A 16988-nucleotide genomic window follows, 5' to 3' on the forward strand; every position below is an offset into this window, starting at 1 on the left:
CAGGTAGTCGGGCAGCCGGCGGATCTTAGTCCCTGTGACGTGCCACTCCCTCAGGTAGGTCATCCACTGCAGCTCCTTGGGGAAGTCCTGGAAAATACTCAGGTATCACCACGTGTTGTCTCACAGGTGAGTGTGTCGCTCTCTCCTGAAGCTGTTAGCTTACCGTCCAACGGTCTCCCTCCAGCTGGAACGTCAGTTTGTTCTGATCTGGATCTTTCTGATCCTGCTGGACTTCCTGGTCCTGCTGCTGGTCTGAGTCTGATAAACAAAAAACAACAACAACAACATGGACAAACACACAACAACACCTGTGTACCTGTGTACACCTGTATTTACCTGAGTGTATTTACCTGTATACACCTGTAGATCAGTCAGCGTAGACCTCTCCAGGTAGTGGTGCAGCAGGTTCCGCTCGTTGCTCTTCAGTGTTTTACAATAGATGCGATACTGCCACTCCTGGTCGATCCTGCACACACACACACACACACACACACACACACACACACACAGTTAATGGATCATCTGCAGCGTCGTATTGATTTCAGATCCGGTTTCTGATGAGGCCTCAGACCGTCACTGTCCCAGCACAGCGATGAGGCAGGGATATAAATAACAGTCTGTGTTCATGCTACTAAAACCAGCTCTGACTAACAACAGTCAGCTGTGTCTGACTCACGTTAAATAGTTTGTTCGCTGCTCAAGAATCTCAAACACTGAACTAGTTTGAGCTCAGACAAGACTGTGTGTACTGTATTTGTTAGTTAGTGTGCAGGTTTAAACAGAAACATCTCAAGGTGTAAAAACACATAACCTGACACTAAGCTAAACTTTATTTATAACACAAGGACGACAAATCTTCCTTTAACCGCAAAAACAAAAACAAACAGGACTGAAATGTTGAAATAAGAAAACATGAAAGAAAAAGACAAATAGAGAAAGTTGTACTTTAACCGTGGTAATTGTCCTACTCTAATAAACTGATGACATAATGATGACTCCCTACCTTTGAAGCAGTCGTGAAGTCCAACTGTCTATTCCTTTGTTATTTCTATCCCTTTGGTTCGTAAGAGTCCACAGATCAAAAGAATCAAAAGCATTTTTCATAAAAGGTTGTGAATATTGTCGTGTGAAGAAATTTCTTCTTCCAACATAAAACTATTTTTCAAGTTCTGGCTTTGGGTACGTTTGGTTTTGTTATTTAATGCCTGTCGATGAACTCCTAACCAATGAGTGAGCCTGCTAACCCTTTCTCTGCCTAGAGACAACAACAAAAAAAAAGAAAAATCTGATTGGATAACTTATTTGATGGTTTTCACAAGCTTCACTTCAGAAGCTGCTAAAGCTAGCAGCTAGCACCCTCTGTTTGTGGGGACAGCTCCAGCCGGGGACAGACCACCAAAAACAGGGACATCTGGTCACCCTAATTCAAAAGTGTTGATTATAGCAGCTTTAACATTCTCTCTACATTAAAAAATACATTTTTGCCCAAAAAGTCTAAATAATGTTTATGCAACAATAAAAAAGGTAATTTGTAAGAACTATCATTATTTATGTTTTGTTCAGACAAGATTTCTCTGGGAAAATGGATCCAGACGGAGCTTGTGGAGGTTTATTGCCGCTCTCCATCCTGTTGTATCATTTTTAATCCAGGAAGTATTTAGTCTCAGCTTCTGTCTGAGGACAAGATCTATGATGGCCCTTTAAGCTAACAGCCAGGACCTGCTTCCTGCCAGATGAGACATTCAAACCTCAGAGAGATCAGAACTAACGGTGCGTTCAAGTGCTTCTCGCCAACTCATGAATAAGAAGTTTATCACATGGCCCTTTAACCTTTAATAAAACGTTGTGCTAAGCTGCGAGCGGCTTCATGATCCCTGAGCTTATGAGTTGTGATATTTCACTTCAACACATGAAGCTGCTGTTGATTCGTGCGGCAGGTTGAAGGTAAATAAATGTTTCCATATAACGTCTTACCTGGCGAGGGCGCTCTTCTCCACCCTCTCCTGCTCCTTCTTCTGTTTGTGTCTGTATTTCTTCACTCGGACCTCCCAGATCCCTCTCATCAGAGACAGGTCGTAGACTGGGACCTCCACCTTCCTCTCCAAACCCATCTCTGCTGCTGGAGACAAGAGGAAGAGGAGGAAGAGGAGGTGTAATTACCAGAAGATGACAAGTGTTCATTTCCAGCCATGTTAGCGATATGGCTCTATGATTGGCAGTGTCGGTTTGTCCACCAGTTACATCCCGGCTGAAATATCTCAACAGTGATTGGATGGATTACCATGAAATATGGTTCAGACATTCAATAACATTTGAATGAAATGATGTCTGGTTGTCAGAGGAGGATGAAGGGAAGAAGCCCGGACACTTCAGACACACCACGTCCAGCTGTGCTAACGATGCTAATGGTGGCATATCTGTGCCACAGTGATTAAACCGGCAGTTCCCCACACAGGCCCCGCCTCTTTGACCATTTTTGGATTAGCTAGGAGTTTGGGGGCGGAGTCAGACACTGCCAAGATGGCGACAGTGGAGCAGCTCACCTTGAGTTTCAGAAACTTGCAGGTGACGTCACAGAGGCGACGTCCATCTTTATTTACAGTCTGTGGTGTCTATGCTCGTTGGTGTGCTTTATACGTTAGAAGAAGTCTTCACTCAAGGTCCACTTACTAACTTTTTGTGTAACTTTCAACCACATCTCACAGAGTTGGAAAATGGTTCCAACTATTTTTAAATCTTAATCTAAATCCAGTGGATTTACTGTTGAACTTGATTATGAGGCGAAATGAAAATGTCACATTGGTTTTCAGGCTCTTGGAGGTGAATGAATGTTTGAAGGTTCAGATGAAGTCATGCACAGACAGAGCTGTAGTTCAGAGGTCGTGGTCCTCTCTGGTGTAATGAGCTGTCTGACCTACATGCAGCAGTGAGACTCATCATTCATCAGGACATTAATATGACAAACATGAGGCTGTTGATGTCGCTCACGTTCTGAGGCGTCTGCCAACATCACAGCAAAGTCCGCTGTCCGTCAACAAGAGAAAAAACAGGGCTTTTACTTTGAAAAATGCAAATGCAAAATGAAAAGTTCTGTTCATTTAGTGACGATGTGCCAGTCACTGTCGATCTATGAAACAGATCAACAACTATTGGATGGATTGTCTTTAAATTTCAGCCTCAGCTCGAGGCTCAGCAAGTTACACCCACATATTCAATGTTAGCATGTAGAAATGCTAACGAGCTGAATATGAGATGAACGAGGCGGAACTCTACTTCCCATGAATCACCAGTTACAGGCTGGAGGACGAACATCCTGAACCGCCACACAGGTCCAAAACTTTGATACGACCCACACGAGTGTCTCTATGACAGCGGCGTACCAGACCTTGGTCGACCTTGTTGTCATGGTTATAGTAATTAACATGCAGCTAAGAACCTCTAGGTTCCTCCAAGATCTCAAATGTTCCTCCGAGATTCCTCAGTGTGAAAACTGGTTCCTCAAAGAACCCATCGTTAGTTAGGGTTCTACATTTGGATATCAGACTATGAAGAACTTTCAAATTTACTTGGTTAAGTTCAGGAAAAGATCGTGGTTTGGTTTAAAATAAGTATTTCCTTAAGATTAGATGACCTCCGTTGTCATGGTTACAGCAGTAACAACATAGTTAAGGTTGTGGAAGGATCATGGATAAAAGAAACAACATAATGAAACCGGGTGAGAAGGTTAAAGAGGAAATGTCTCTTTGGTGGAACAAGACAAAAAGGTTGGGACACCTGGTTTAGTCTTTCACAATAAAATATAATTTAATTTATGTCAAATCTTAATCAGCTCTCAGATAAATGAAGAGCAGTAAAAAGATCAATAATAAAATAAAGTACAAGTAACTAAAAAGTTCTTGTGTAAATGTACTGTATTGAACCTGTTAGAACCTGTTAGAACCTGTTAGAACCTGTTAGAACCTGTTAGAACCTGCAGTGAGTCCAGACAGAAACAAAGATCCATGTGTTTTCTTACCTGTGTCTCTGTTAACGTCGTCCTGTCTGCTCACTTTCACCAGCTTGTTTACTGAGACTGAAACACACATAGCTGTGATCTGTGTATGTGTTTGTGTGTGTGTGTGTGTGTGTGTGTGTGTGTGTGTGTGTGTGTGTGTGTGTGTGTGTGTGTGTGTGTGTGTGTGTGTGTGTGTGTGTGACACAGCATGCTATTTTTACCAACAGAGATGTGACCCCTGATGTGTCACATGATGCCCACACACAGTATTTATGTGGACCACTCACATACTGATCTTGTTTATGTAGAAGGAGTAACGTCTGTCTGCGGCCGTACGGTGGCCTCAGAGCGCCATAGCGACAAAGTGAAAACAAGACCAAATTAATAATTATTTGATTGGACGTCGTTTAGAAAGACACACACCTGTGTTTATAAAAAGCCCCACAACCGACCGTCCAGACAAACTGAGTCACCTCCTCTGTTTAAAACATCCAGCGTCATGTGAAATATTAGTTTCACAGCTGTGAGCTTCTCTGTTGTTCTTCCTTCAGCGTAGATCCATAAATATCCAGCTGCTGCAGAACATTTACAACCTGTGTCTTTAAATACAAACACACACACTGATGGTAGATTTAACCTGCTGTTGATGCAGAACGACAGAAAATCAGATTCACACTGAGAGCAGAGCTGGAAATAAATCAATATAATAAAGATACTGTCATATAAGACTTAATATTATCTGCTACTTGATTTAATTTTTTTATATCAGGGGTCTGAACATTAACCAACATCACTATGAATGTGTCAGTGGTATTTTAAATGTTGGTCCTCAGCCATGTCTTTTCTCTTTTATCTGTCAGGAGTGATGTCAGAGTGTGATGTCAGGAAGTGATGTCAGAGTGTGATGTCAGAGTGTGATGTCAGGAAGTGATGTCAGAGTGTGATGTCAGAGTGTGATGTCAGGAAGTGATGTCAGAGTGTGATGTCAGGAAGTGATGTCAGACTGTGATGTCAGACTGTGATGTCAGGAAGTGATGTTAGACTGTGATGTCAGGAAGTGATGTCAGAGTGTGATGTCAGGAAGTAATGTCAGAGTGTGATGTCAGAGTGTGATGTCAGGAAGTGATGTCAGAGTGTGATGTCAGGAAGTGATGTCAGAGTGTGATGTCAGAGTGTGATGTCAGAGTGTGATGTCAGGAAGTGATGTCAGAGTGTGATGTCAGGAAGTGATGTCAGAGTGTGATGTCAGAGTGTGATGTCAGGAAGTGATGTCAGAGTGTGATGTCAGGAAGTGATGTCAGAGTGTGATGTCAGAGTGTGATGTCAGGAAGTGATGCCAGAGTGTGATGTCAGAGTTTGATGTCAGAGTGTGATGTCAGGAAGTGATATCAGAGTGTGATGTCAGGAAGTGATGTCAGAGTGTGATGTCAGGAAGTGATGTCAGAGTGTGATGTCAGGAAGTGATGTCAGAGTGTGATGTCAGGAAGTGATGTCAGAGTGTGATGTCAGGAAGTGATGTCAGTGTGATGTCAGGAAGTGATGTCAGAGTGTGATGTCAGGAAGTGATGTCAGACTGTGATGTCAGGAAGTGATGTCAGGAAGTGATGTCAGAGTGTGATGTCAGAGTGTGATGTCAGAGTGTGATGTCAGGAAGTGATGTCAGAGTGTGATGTCAGAGTGTGATGTCAGGAAGTGATGTCAGAGTGTGATGTCAGGAAGTGATGTCAGAGTGTGATGTCAGAGTGTGATGTCAGGAAGTGATGTCAGAGTGTGATGTTAGGAAGTGATGTCAGAGTGTGATGTTAGGAAGTGATGTCAGAGTGTGATTTTTTTCTAATTCATCACGTTTCTCTCAGTCTTTTGCGTTTATTGCACGTGTTCATACTGCGACGATGATGAAAATAAGATTTATCAGTCAGCACTATCATACACTATCATACCTGTTAGCTTGATTTCCTCGGCTGTAACTTCTGAGCAGGTGGAACATTTTCTATCTCTGTATTGAGGCGTCGTCTCCAGCTGCTGCCGTCACTAAAGCGTGCAGGACCCAGGAGACTGTGGTGTATTATGAAGGTGATTGCGCCCTCTGCTGTACAAAGTCTGTAACAGATGAGGATCCACGTGGTTAAGGATGACTGTTGACGCGAGACATATCGTGACCAAACAACACAACACGTGATGTTTTTGTTTCGAGATATTTCATATTTCAGTAGATGTTTCATCCCTCGTCTGCAGGTCAGGGTCGTGAGTCTGAGCCGACTGTGTGTTCAGTGTGATAGGTGTCAGAGTCTCGCAGCAGCAGCAGCAGCAGCAGCAGCAGCAGCAGCAGCAGCAGCTGCCATGTGACGCTGGTATGTTGGAATTATAACAGACTGTTTATATTAGTACAGTGTGTGTGTGTGTTTAACACCCTGGGACAGCATCACATCACGCCCCGAGAGGGTTGAAATGTCAAACATGTTATCACCCAACTGTCCGACTGCAACACACACACACACACACACACACACACACACACACACACACACACACACACACGATAAAATGTGTCCTGACATCTTTGTAAAAGCAGATCACTTTCTGTTTCTACACACACAGCATGCCTTCATGGATTCCTTCTACAGGATATGTCTACAGCACACACACACACACACCACACACACACACACACACACACACACGCACACACACACACTGATATAGTTGTGATCTGTGCATGACATCATTATCAACACAGATCATTTGCTTGTGTCAGTTTTCCTGCACAGTATTGAGTAAATGTTCCAACACACACACACACAACACACACACACACACACCACACACACACACAAAGAACAAACGTGTGTGTGTTATTTATCTTTAAAGACACAGGATGTGACAGCTGTCAGGGAGTAGACAGAGCGCTGACAGCGTGCGTGTGTGTGTGTGTGTGTGTGTGTTTGTGTGTGTGTGTGTGTGTGTGTGTGTGTGTGTGTGTGTGTGTGTGTGTGTGTGTGTATGTCGATGATTGACACCTCATCACTTGTGACCTGAGCTTTTTTCATTCACATGACATAATGGAGTTTGCTCAGTCGTCACGGAAACATTGATGTTGTTTGTTACCTTTCATCAACATCAGTAAAACACAGAGAAAAAAGAAATAAATAACAACATCTGCGTTTTCATCAACTGCAGGTCGAGATTTTGAAATGGTTGAAAGCTCCAGAACAGCTACTAAATGGACTTGAAATCAGAGTGGAAGTGATTTAGCAGTGATGTAAAAGTGTGTGTGTTGCTGGTTGAAGACGTGTTGAGAGGTCGACGGAGGCGACGAGACTTCTGCAGTCAGTGTGAATCTCGCTCTGTGGTTTCTGTAAAGTTTAACAAGCTTTCTCAGACCGAGGCGTGTGATGTTAGCAGCGGCTAATGTAGCAGACGTCTGCTAACATCACTTCTTCCTAACTCAACATCCCCACATCTTCTCACTTTCAACAGTAATGCAAAGTAACTGAGTACATTTACTCAAGTACTTTATTTAAGCACAATACTGAGGCACTGAGACCGACACAGGAGCCAATCCTCTGCACTCAGCACTTTTATTTTTCACACTTCAAGTACATTTTCCTGACTATACTTACATACTTTCATTTAATTAACATTTTAAATGCAGATTTGTACTTTAATGGAGTTTATCTTCACTGTGGTTTTAGTACTTCGAAGGTTCGAAGGAGTAAAAGTAAAAGAAGCAAAAACCACAGGAGGAGGTTGAAAGCATTTATATATCCCTCCTATCTGTAATTGTTATATTTCCCTTAATCCTACCTGGAAGAATGTTGTGATATGATTTCCGACACAGTGGATGAATGAAGTGAAGTATCTACAGATAAACACTAATGTTAGTTAGTTTCTAACCTTTGTCTTAAGTTACTTTTTAGCTAGCTAGTATCTAACTTCATCAGTTTAGGTAACTAACGTTAACTCGTTTCCAATTTCATTACCAATATAAAATGTAAATTATTATCTAATGTTGGAAAACACTTGATCATACATGACCCCACCAAGCACCTGGAAACACCTGGAAACACCTGGAAACACCTGGAAACGCACAGTGAGGTGTAAAACGACGTGGTCGTTTCTTGTAAACAGGATTGCTGAACGCTTTCACCACTTTCCAACTGTTGATCAGAGCAACACTAAACCCTCAGCTGTGTGAAATCTCTCCCTTTAAAGAACATTTCTGAAACTTAAAAATAGTAAAACGACTTCAGAGCTTCACCGGCCAATCAGAGTGTAGACTTGAACCAAGTCAGGCAATAAAAATCTGCATCTATAAATAAGTTCATTCACACCTCCGAGCTCTCCCTCCATCCTCCCTGTCTTTCATTTCATTCTCTCTCCATCTCTCTCCCTCTCTCTCTGTCCATCCATGTCTCTCACCCACTGTGTGTCCCAGGAGGACAGAGGTGGGGGGGGCAGATTTAATGACTGATTTACTGACCAGGGTTCACATGTAAAACATTCATTTCTGCAGAGGAGGGAGGGAAGTGACAGAGAGAGAGAGAGAGAGAGAGAGAGAGAGTCATAGGTTCATCCACTGAGGCTGACGGACGTTCAGCTGAAGGTCTGAATCAAGGTTTGTTTTCTACTTTATCTAAAATAATTCAACTACATTTCATTGTTTAATGTCATTTATTTTCTGCAGCTGTGTGGAGTTATTTTCAGTGCAGTTGATCTTAAAATTCACTACATGAAACACTTTGGATAAATGTTCATTTATACGTCTCGGTAACTATGTATTGGCTAAAATCTGAGTTATAACCTGTATCTGACCTTATGACGTCTGTTTTCTATATAAAAACATAGCTCCATATTAATGTGGACTTTCTGTAAAAACTGCTTTTTAAATTTGTCGTTACTACGGAAACAAAAAGGCAGTGTCTGAACTTTCTCTGTGTATCCGTGCTGCACTGCAGGACTCGTCACTGCGCTCTCTATTTACAGATAAAGTCAGAGGGACGTCTCGGCTGAAAACTAGCCATGAGAGAGCTGCAGCTAAATCTAGATCTCACCAGCTTAGCTCTCATTTTCTGACCCGATAGAATATTATGTGATTTCATGGTTAAACTACCTTTAAATCACACACTGTATTATATTGACTTCAATATATATAATATAATCGGACTGGGACAGATAGAAAACAAAGACAAACACAGAAAGGCCTGATTCCTTTAGGCTGGGGACTGTAAATAATAAATAAACTTGATTTTTTGTTTTAGTTTTTAGGCCTTGTTTGTCTTCTATACTTGATTTTTTTTTTAGATGATAGAAAGGGTGATTATTCTCTCTGCCTTTGTAGTTTCAGTGTAGATTGATAATGTTTCACGCCTGATTCGTTGCTGTGAACATCGTTAGTGACCAGTTAACTACCTGTAAAATAGCGTGAATCTGTTTTGTAAAGTGCAGATCATTATCGTGACAGTAACAGGAAAAAAAGTTGTTTTTTTTATAATGATAATAGAAAAGCCGTCGGTGGAAATTAACTGAATCTCACAACTCTCAGTAAAAGCTGGGGAAAGATCCTGGTTTAATGCAGTTCACTGTGACTTCAGATAAACCCATTTATTTACATTTAACCAAAACCACCATCTTTCAGTAAAATTAACCAAAGTGCTTTGTTTGCATAAACCATAGACACAATCCCAACCACTACCGCTAATAGATGTAAGGCTTCATTTATTCAAAAATGATGATGCATTTTAAAGTAATCCAGTGATTACATTTCCGACAAAACATATTTGCTTGTTGTTTCAGTTTTGTTGTAAATAAACATAATTTCTAAGGGACAGGGCCGGTCTGACAGGGCGACCTGTGGGGTCTCTCTTTATGGGAGCACAGTCTCTTATAATTAAAGTATCAGTGGTGGTAGAATCAGTCTTTTCAACAGTAGAAGTGTCACTGTGGGTGTATTGTGTTGTTGCAGATGAATGTGGCTCTGATCCATGACAGACTGCACATTAAGACGTTCTGGGAGAAGAGGATTAACACTCAGTGTCAGAATGCTGACAGCGAGGAGCAGAGGATGAACAAGAGTGCACTCAAAAAGTCAGTAACAACACACCACACAGCAACACTCAAAGTTACACAGCAGAAAATCCGCCTCTAACTATTAGTCTACACATCCTGTTCTGACTTATGGGAGAAAATAAAAGAAAACAACCTTTTCCATTCTATTTTTTGGTTTGGAGACTAGTTTTGATTCTCAGAACAAATCACTGTGTCAGTAATATAGATACCTTGGGCATCAATCTGCCCAGTACTAGTGTGAAACAAATAACAAAATGTGTATCATTCAAGGTGGAAAACTTGCAGGTAGGATCAGTTCATGATTCATTCTCATCGTTTAGATCACTCCACCGACGATTTGAACATTGATTGACATTTAAATCCAAACTTCCCTTTCAGGCTCAGATTCATTTAAACTAAGACAACACAGTCGATCTGCCTGCCCCCTATTACCCTCAGTAAGGAATAAGGCCCTCAGATGCCGCACCAGCAACTCGCCGCCAAACCCAAGTTGACAATTCATGGCGTTCCACCAGAGTACCACGGTCTCACACATGGAAGTGCTGACTTTCCACCCAACTGCTTCGTTCTTGGCTGCAAACTGCCCCAATCTGTGCCGGAGGTCATGGTCTAATGAAGCAAACAGAACCACATCATCTGCAAAGAAGCTTCTTGAGTTAATTCGCACACCCTCCACTTCTAATGTCCCCAAAGATTCTGTCAAAAAAATCCCAACAGAAGCAAATCACAACCTGGCTGAACGTCTCCCTGCACTTCCTGTTCAAGCAATACGCCCCAAAGGTCTTACCCAAGGCTAGGAAACACATTCCGACTGGTGAGGAAAACTCCCATGATCCCTGCTGAATCCTGGTCCATTTGTTCCTCCTAGATCTGGAGTGTGATTTTAACCACCCTTGAAAAAACTTTCCTGGGGAGACTAAGCACTGTTATACCACCACACCCACCTGCCAGTCCACAACCACGTCAACCAAGACGGCCTAATAAAATCTACCAAAGATATGAGTCTGTGGACGTTCCGACCGAAGACAACGCTGTGTTCAAAAATGCAAGGGATTGTGTTGGAGGGGAGGCACAGTGCAGTAATCTAACAGGAATGCATGTTTGCATGTATTTGATTGTTCTTGTCAGATAACGTTGTGTTCCATTACAGTAAAAGTTCCCTCCGGTTCAACGTTCCCAACGAAACAAACAAGTCCGTAGGTCTGGTAGCCCTGCAGCATTAGTCAAGCCTCGGAAAGACCCTGCAGTCCCTTCCTCAGTTGTCTTGCAGAACCTTTTTAAGGCCAAGCAGAAGTCTCCTTTCATGACCTCCCCATACTCAGCACCAGTGACCCCATGTGTTTGGGCTGAGCCAGACTGGGCCCTGTGGGTAGTGACAGTATACTCCATCAAAGTTGCTTGTCAATTGGTTGAACAGCATCTGAAATTCAGGATGGTGTGTCCAACAATTTAAAAATATGCTCCATTATATATATATTATATATATATATATATATATATATATATATATATATTACCACATCTAATGTTTCTCTATGACGGTTGACTTTTCATCCACCTCTTCAGTTTTCCAGTTCGGATTAGCTATGGACACTTTTGCCTTCCAATGTTTTCGGATAAAAGCGAAGGTGAGCTTGCAGGCGGTCACCTTCAAGCTCACTTACCAGGGCCCTGATCCAGAAGGAGACCGCCAATCCTGGCCAAAGTATCTCTTTTCCTGAAGACACAGATCTATCGAGGTCTTTGAATGTGTCGTCTGTGACCAAACTGAAAATGAATGTGGTTTCATTTGTGGTAGACATGTCACTGTCTGGCAAATAGAAACATCTATAAACAGATCCTCTCATTACAAACAGCCTCGTCTCTCAGCGAGCTGGAGGACATACCAGGACAAACACTCACTCTCGACCCTCTCCGACAGTCTGGTTGTTAAAGGTCTCAGTAATGATGATCACTAATGAGTGGAACCATCCGCCTCACTGTAACCTGAACTCACCTCGCTCAGCCACTGACAAAAATGAATGACCATCAATAGAAAAGAAAAGATGTTTCAGGGGAGTGCTTTCCAGTTTTGAATGTGTACATGTGAAAACGTAATTATACTATACAACTAACAATGAATCTTTTGAGTTTTTAAGGCAGAATTTGAGCTTGTTCTGTCAGTTCAGGGTAAAATGATCATATTATACATGAGGGGATTAACCCAAAGTAAAAACCCATTAGAATCAAGTGAAGGTGACTCGAAACGAATCCATTGTGCTCTGCATGTGTTGGTTCAAATCCTGTCCTCAATGGAATGGCGGTTGCTTTAGTCTGCCATTTTTCCATGTTGACAACAGCTATATTAAAGCAACTCTCTTTATCAGTTTCTCTGTTCCTCATTGACATGTTGTCCCATGGGACCTCACAGTATTTGACCCAATGTCCTGAGTTAAAACACTCACTTATTATGTCCATCCCACTACCTCCCACTCATTTCAGGTAAATCCTCTGTGACCTGCTTCCAGAGTCTTACAGAGAGTTGTTATAATGGAGCCAGTTAACTTGTTGGCATGGAAACATGGCAGACTAAAGAAAATTCTACCCCGACGAGGATGGGATTCGAACCCACGCGTGCAGAGCACAATGGATTAGCAGTCCATCGCCTTAACCACTCGGCCACCTCGTCGTCCTGTTGGGGCAGTGTAACGGAAGAAGCAGCTCTGGGTATCAAACCCACGAGCGTCTCAGGAGGTTTTTCTCGTAGGTGCAGGAACATACAGGAGCTACATTTGGCCCGTACACCTGGGAAAGTGAATGAAACGAAATGGAAATTTTGGAAGAATCTTTCCATTTATGCGAGTGTTTTCTTTTCCACAAGTGGCGGCGGACCTTTTTGCTGCAGCCGTGCTTTAAATGTGTTGTTGTAGTTGTTCACTGCTCCTGCCTCCTCCTTCTGTTTTAGCTTGATGTCAGACTAGTTGTGTATTTCATTGTCTCACCTGAGTTAAAACTCTCACTGATTTTGTCCATCAGGCTGCTGCATAAAGACTCACTGCCTGAAGCCTCGTCTTCAAGAATACCGGTGTACTGGAGAATGTGGGCATTGATCCCACTACCTCTCACATGCTAAGCGAGCGCTCTACCATTTGAGCTAATTCCCCTGTGAACTACTGCATGTCATTGGTTTTCCCAGCTTTTCTCCAAGTTCATGTGACAGTATCAATGAGGAAAGAGCATTAGGGATAGAAACTGATCTTGTTGTCATGGAAGACTAAAGTAAACTTTGTCCCGACGAGGATGGGATTCGAACCCACGCGTGCAGAGCACAATGGATTAGCAGTCCATCGCCTTAACCACTCGGCCACCTCGTCCTCTTGTGAACAAGTTGCAAATGAAAAAGGTATTCTGGGTAGTAAACCCAGCGCCCATGTGTTCAGGTCTTAGCCTAGACCTGGTTTATACGAAAGCAACATAAAACCTAATCTTCTAGTCACCAACACTGCTGCTAAACAATCATTCATTTCTGAAATAAAATACATAGTAAAATATGAACAATACATACAAATAAAAAAATACAATAAAAGGAAATAAATGCAACATATACAGAAGGATAATGAAACAAAAATAAGTATTTCAAATGGACAAAACCAAACTATAAACACAGAAACCCATGAAGCAAAACAAAGATATTTTACCAAAATAGCTGATTTAGTTTCTATTGTTTTATGGCTTTATTGTTCTTTAATTAATAAAGTGTCCAATTATTATTTGTGGTTTCTTCTTAGCCCATTTACGTTGGTGGATGTAATATTTTCTGTACAAAATAAAAAGATTCAGTTTTTTGTTTTTTACAATCAATATTTTTCTTATAAATAAAGCAAAGTCTCTGTTTTTCTAAATGAATCAGTCACCGGCTTAAAGAAATTTTCTATATTCAACCAAAACAATTTAGTAGAAAGACATTTGTAAAATAAATGACCAATATACTCAGTTTTGCAATTGCAAAATACAGATTTTCCCTCAATGTCGTCTCTGATTTTTGAAAGTAACTGGTTTACAGGATAAATTATAGTCTATAATTTTCAATTAAACTTGTTTATGACACAATATTTCTTATTATGATTCCAAACTGTGTGTTGTGGTTCAGTCTGGAACCTGCTGCAGTACTGTGATGTGATCAGCTCTGTCATATATTATAATAGAAATCCTGCTAACCTCAGTCTGCAGCTATTAGCCTTATCCCTGCTAACCTCAGTCTTCAGCTATTAGCCATATCCCTGCTAACCTCAGTCTCCAGCTATTAGCCTTATCCCTGCTAACCTCAGTCTGCAGCTATTAGCCTTATCCCTGCTAACCTCAGTCTTCAGCTATTAGCCATATCCCTGCTAACCTCAGTCTCCAGCTATTAGCCTTATCCCTGCTAACCTCAGTCTGCAGCTATTAGCCTTATCCCTGCTAACCTCAGTCTGCAGCTATTAGCCTTATCCCTGCTTACCTCAGTCTGCAGCTATTAGCCTTATCCCTGCTAACATCAGTCTGCAGCTATTAGCCTTATCCCTGCTAACCTCAGTCTGCAGCTATTAGCCTTATCCCTGCTTACCTCAGTCTGCAGCTATTAGCCTTATCCCTGCTAACATCAGTCTGCAGCTATTAGCCTTATCCCTGCTAACCTCAGCATGCTGCTTTAACCTCACACCACCTCTGCAGCCCATCACACCTAATCCCCCTGCTATCCATTACCCTGTACCCCTAATCCCCCACCTATCAATACCATGTATCGCCTAATCCCTTGGCTATCTATTACCCCGTACCCCCCAACACCACAACTACCCACCCCCTCCCCGTCGCCTCTAACCCCAGCTCTAGCTCTCGCTAATTGTGTCCGTTATGTGTGAGCGGGCCAGAGGCTGGAACGACGTGCTGCAGAGAGCGGAGGTGATAATCACAGAGTGATGACTGATGGAGGCGGCTGACACGCAGACACAAAATACAGACAGGCTGAAATTAGAAGATATTCTTATTTAGATATTCACTTCATGACCTCTTCAGTAGACGTGTCAAAGAAAACTGAAATTAAACCACATTACATTTGATTATTTTACATTTTTATGATGCAAAGTTTAATTATCTCTTCTGACGTTTTATTTATTATTTTCTCTACATTTCCATTTTATTTTTATTAGCCTTTGAGGAAAGTTATTTGATTTGGAATTAATCGATCATGAGGAAAATGATCGTTCCTCCAACTGTTCATCGTGGGACGTGAGACAGTTTTCTTATAGGGCGGGGTCATCAGGTGATGCAGCTCACCTGCTCACAGAGACTCTGATTGTTTATACACTGGATCATTAACCTGGACCTGACACCAGAACAGCATCATAACAATTAGACGTGTAGTTGAGTCTTTATTGGTGTGCACACCTGTCTGTCTGTCTACCTGTCTGCCTGTCCACCTGTCTACCTGTCTGCCTATCTGCCTGTCTGTCCGTCTGTCTGTCTGTCTGCCTGTCTACCTGTGTGCCTGTCTACCTATGTGCCTGTCTGCCTGTCTGCCTGTCTGTCTGTCTGTCTGTCTGAGGTCAGGAGGATTATCAGCAGCTGAAAGAACAAATGGAATAATCCAGAAAACTCGACAGGAAGGTGGCGAAGAGACAGTGAGGACAGCTGACAGTGAGGGTTAGGTTACACACACACACACACACACACACACACAAACACACACTCTCTCTCTCTCAGGGAGGTTGTGTGTGTTTGACTGAAGGAGAAGGAGTGGAGGAAATGCTGATGATAACACTTCAGCTGTCACCAAGATGCCAGATCTGCTGCTGACTCCAGGTCAGCCAGCATCATATTACATCATATTACATCATATTACATCATATTACATCACTACAGACACTGTGGATCAGAACAGACAGACGGCTCCACAGCAACACAAAGAGGATCTGAAGCAGAGATCAGACAGTAACATCTTCAACTGAAAGGAAACTGACAGGTGTGACAGGTGTGACAGGTATGATGGGGAAGGTGAGACAGGTGTGACAGGTGTGACAGGTGAGACAGGTGTGACGAGGAAAGTTGTAGTGTCCCTTTTATCATGATCATATCTTTCAGTTCAACACGTTTAGCCTCCACAGTGCAGCAGTGTACGGCCTACGACGTGTTTTCCACTGTTACGGCCTCGTTGAGGAAAAAGTCTGAAATTATGAGAATAAAGTCGTAATTTTAGGTTCCTGTTGTTTTGGAGGGAAATATCATCCTGTGAAGTTCCACTTTAGCAGAGGTTTCAAATAAGGAGATACTTCATCTTCCGGCTCATCATCATCATCATCGTCATCATCGTCATCGTCGTCGTCATCGTCGGGAAACTGAGTCTATTCTATTGTTAGACAAACAGCAGCTGCCAGAAGCAGCTCAGGCTGCCACTGACCTTTGACCCCAGTGTCCTTTCACCTGTTTTATTGGTTGCTTGCAATATTCCTAAAAATTTTTTTTATCTCTTGAAATTTCCTAATTCTCATAATATTACAACTTTTTTCTCATTATATGACTTTTTTCTCTCAATGTGATGCAAATACATATATATATATATTATATATATATATATGTATATATATATATGTGTGTGTGACCTGAAACCGTTGGACATAAACTCAAAACAAAAACCTTCCTGTGTTTTCAGGCTGAGGGGGGAGTGGCTGGTCCGACTGGAGAACCGAACCAAACACCTGAAGAGCCTCAACGACAACTACATCAGGAAGGTGAAGAAGACAGCTGAGCAGACATGAGGTGAACAGGGACGAAGAGTCTTCCTCCTGTTTGAAGAGAATAAAGTGACTTTTTGTTTGAGATGTGGTTCTGTAGATTTCTGAGGTGAGGCGTGAAACTTGGTCTCAGGTGATAAACTTAGTAACGTCACTATGACGACAACAACAGGGAGAGAAAT

General features: G+C 42.1%; 2 protein-coding genes and 2 non-coding genes across 5 annotated transcripts in view; 1 reads left to right on the forward strand and 3 right to left on the reverse strand.

Moving 5' to 3' along the window:
• Positions 1–4133, reverse strand: part of lrrc2 (leucine rich repeat containing 2) — a 7585-nt gene extending 3452 nt beyond the window's left edge. The window contains exons 1-5 of one of the 2 annotated variants that reach the window (XM_056375903.1): positions 4016–4133; positions 1975–2119; positions 351–466; positions 164–258; positions 1–87 (exon numbers count right to left, since the gene is read on the reverse strand). The exon at positions 1–87 is cut by the window's left edge and continues 70 nt beyond it. In XM_056375903.1, coding sequence (XP_056231878.1) covers positions 1–87; positions 164–258; positions 351–466; positions 1975–2119; positions 4016–4085 — 513 coding nt within the window. In that variant the 5' untranslated portion in view covers positions 4086–4133. The remainder of the gene's footprint in view (positions 88–163; positions 259–350; positions 467–1974; positions 2120–4015) is intronic. The other variant, XM_056375904.1, reaches the window with a different exon arrangement.
• A 3689-nt stretch (positions 4134–7822) lies between these two features.
• Positions 7823–16891, forward strand: LOC130168966 (protein FAM240B). The gene is made up of 3 exons (XM_056375339.1): positions 7823–8609; positions 9957–10078; positions 16725–16891. Exons 2-3 carry the CDS (start codon positions 9957–9959, stop codon positions 16828–16830), a joined length of 228 nt encoding a protein of 75 aa, XP_056231314.1. The 5' UTR covers positions 7823–8609; the 3' UTR covers positions 16831–16891.
• On the reverse strand, positions 12647–12728 carry trnas-gcu (transfer RNA serine (anticodon GCU)). The gene has a single exon. It is a non-coding gene; the product is annotated as a tRNA-Ser (tRNA).
• trnas-gcu (transfer RNA serine (anticodon GCU)) lies at positions 13332–13413 on the reverse strand. Its single transcript has one exon. It is a non-coding gene; the product is annotated as a tRNA-Ser (tRNA).
• Positions 16892–16988: the final 97 nt, after the last annotated feature.

Source organism: Seriola aureovittata, chromosome 5 (genome assembly GCF_021018895.1).
Source record: "Seriola aureovittata isolate HTS-2021-v1 ecotype China chromosome 5, ASM2101889v1, whole genome shotgun sequence".
NCBI classification, from domain to species: domain Eukaryota; kingdom Metazoa; phylum Chordata; class Actinopteri; order Carangiformes; family Carangidae; genus Seriola; species Seriola aureovittata.

What these genes read in the sequence shown, in the direction of transcription:
- LOC130168966 (XM_056375339.1), top strand. Translation starts at nt 9,957, where the DNA reads ATGAATGTGGCTCTGATCCATGACAGACTGCACATTAAGACGTTCTGG. An exon ending in AACAAGAGTGCACTCAAAAA is followed by an intron (nt 10,079 to 16,724) that starts GTCAGTAACAAC and finishes CTGTGTTTTCAG; the next exon opens with GCTGAGGGGGGAGTGGCTGG.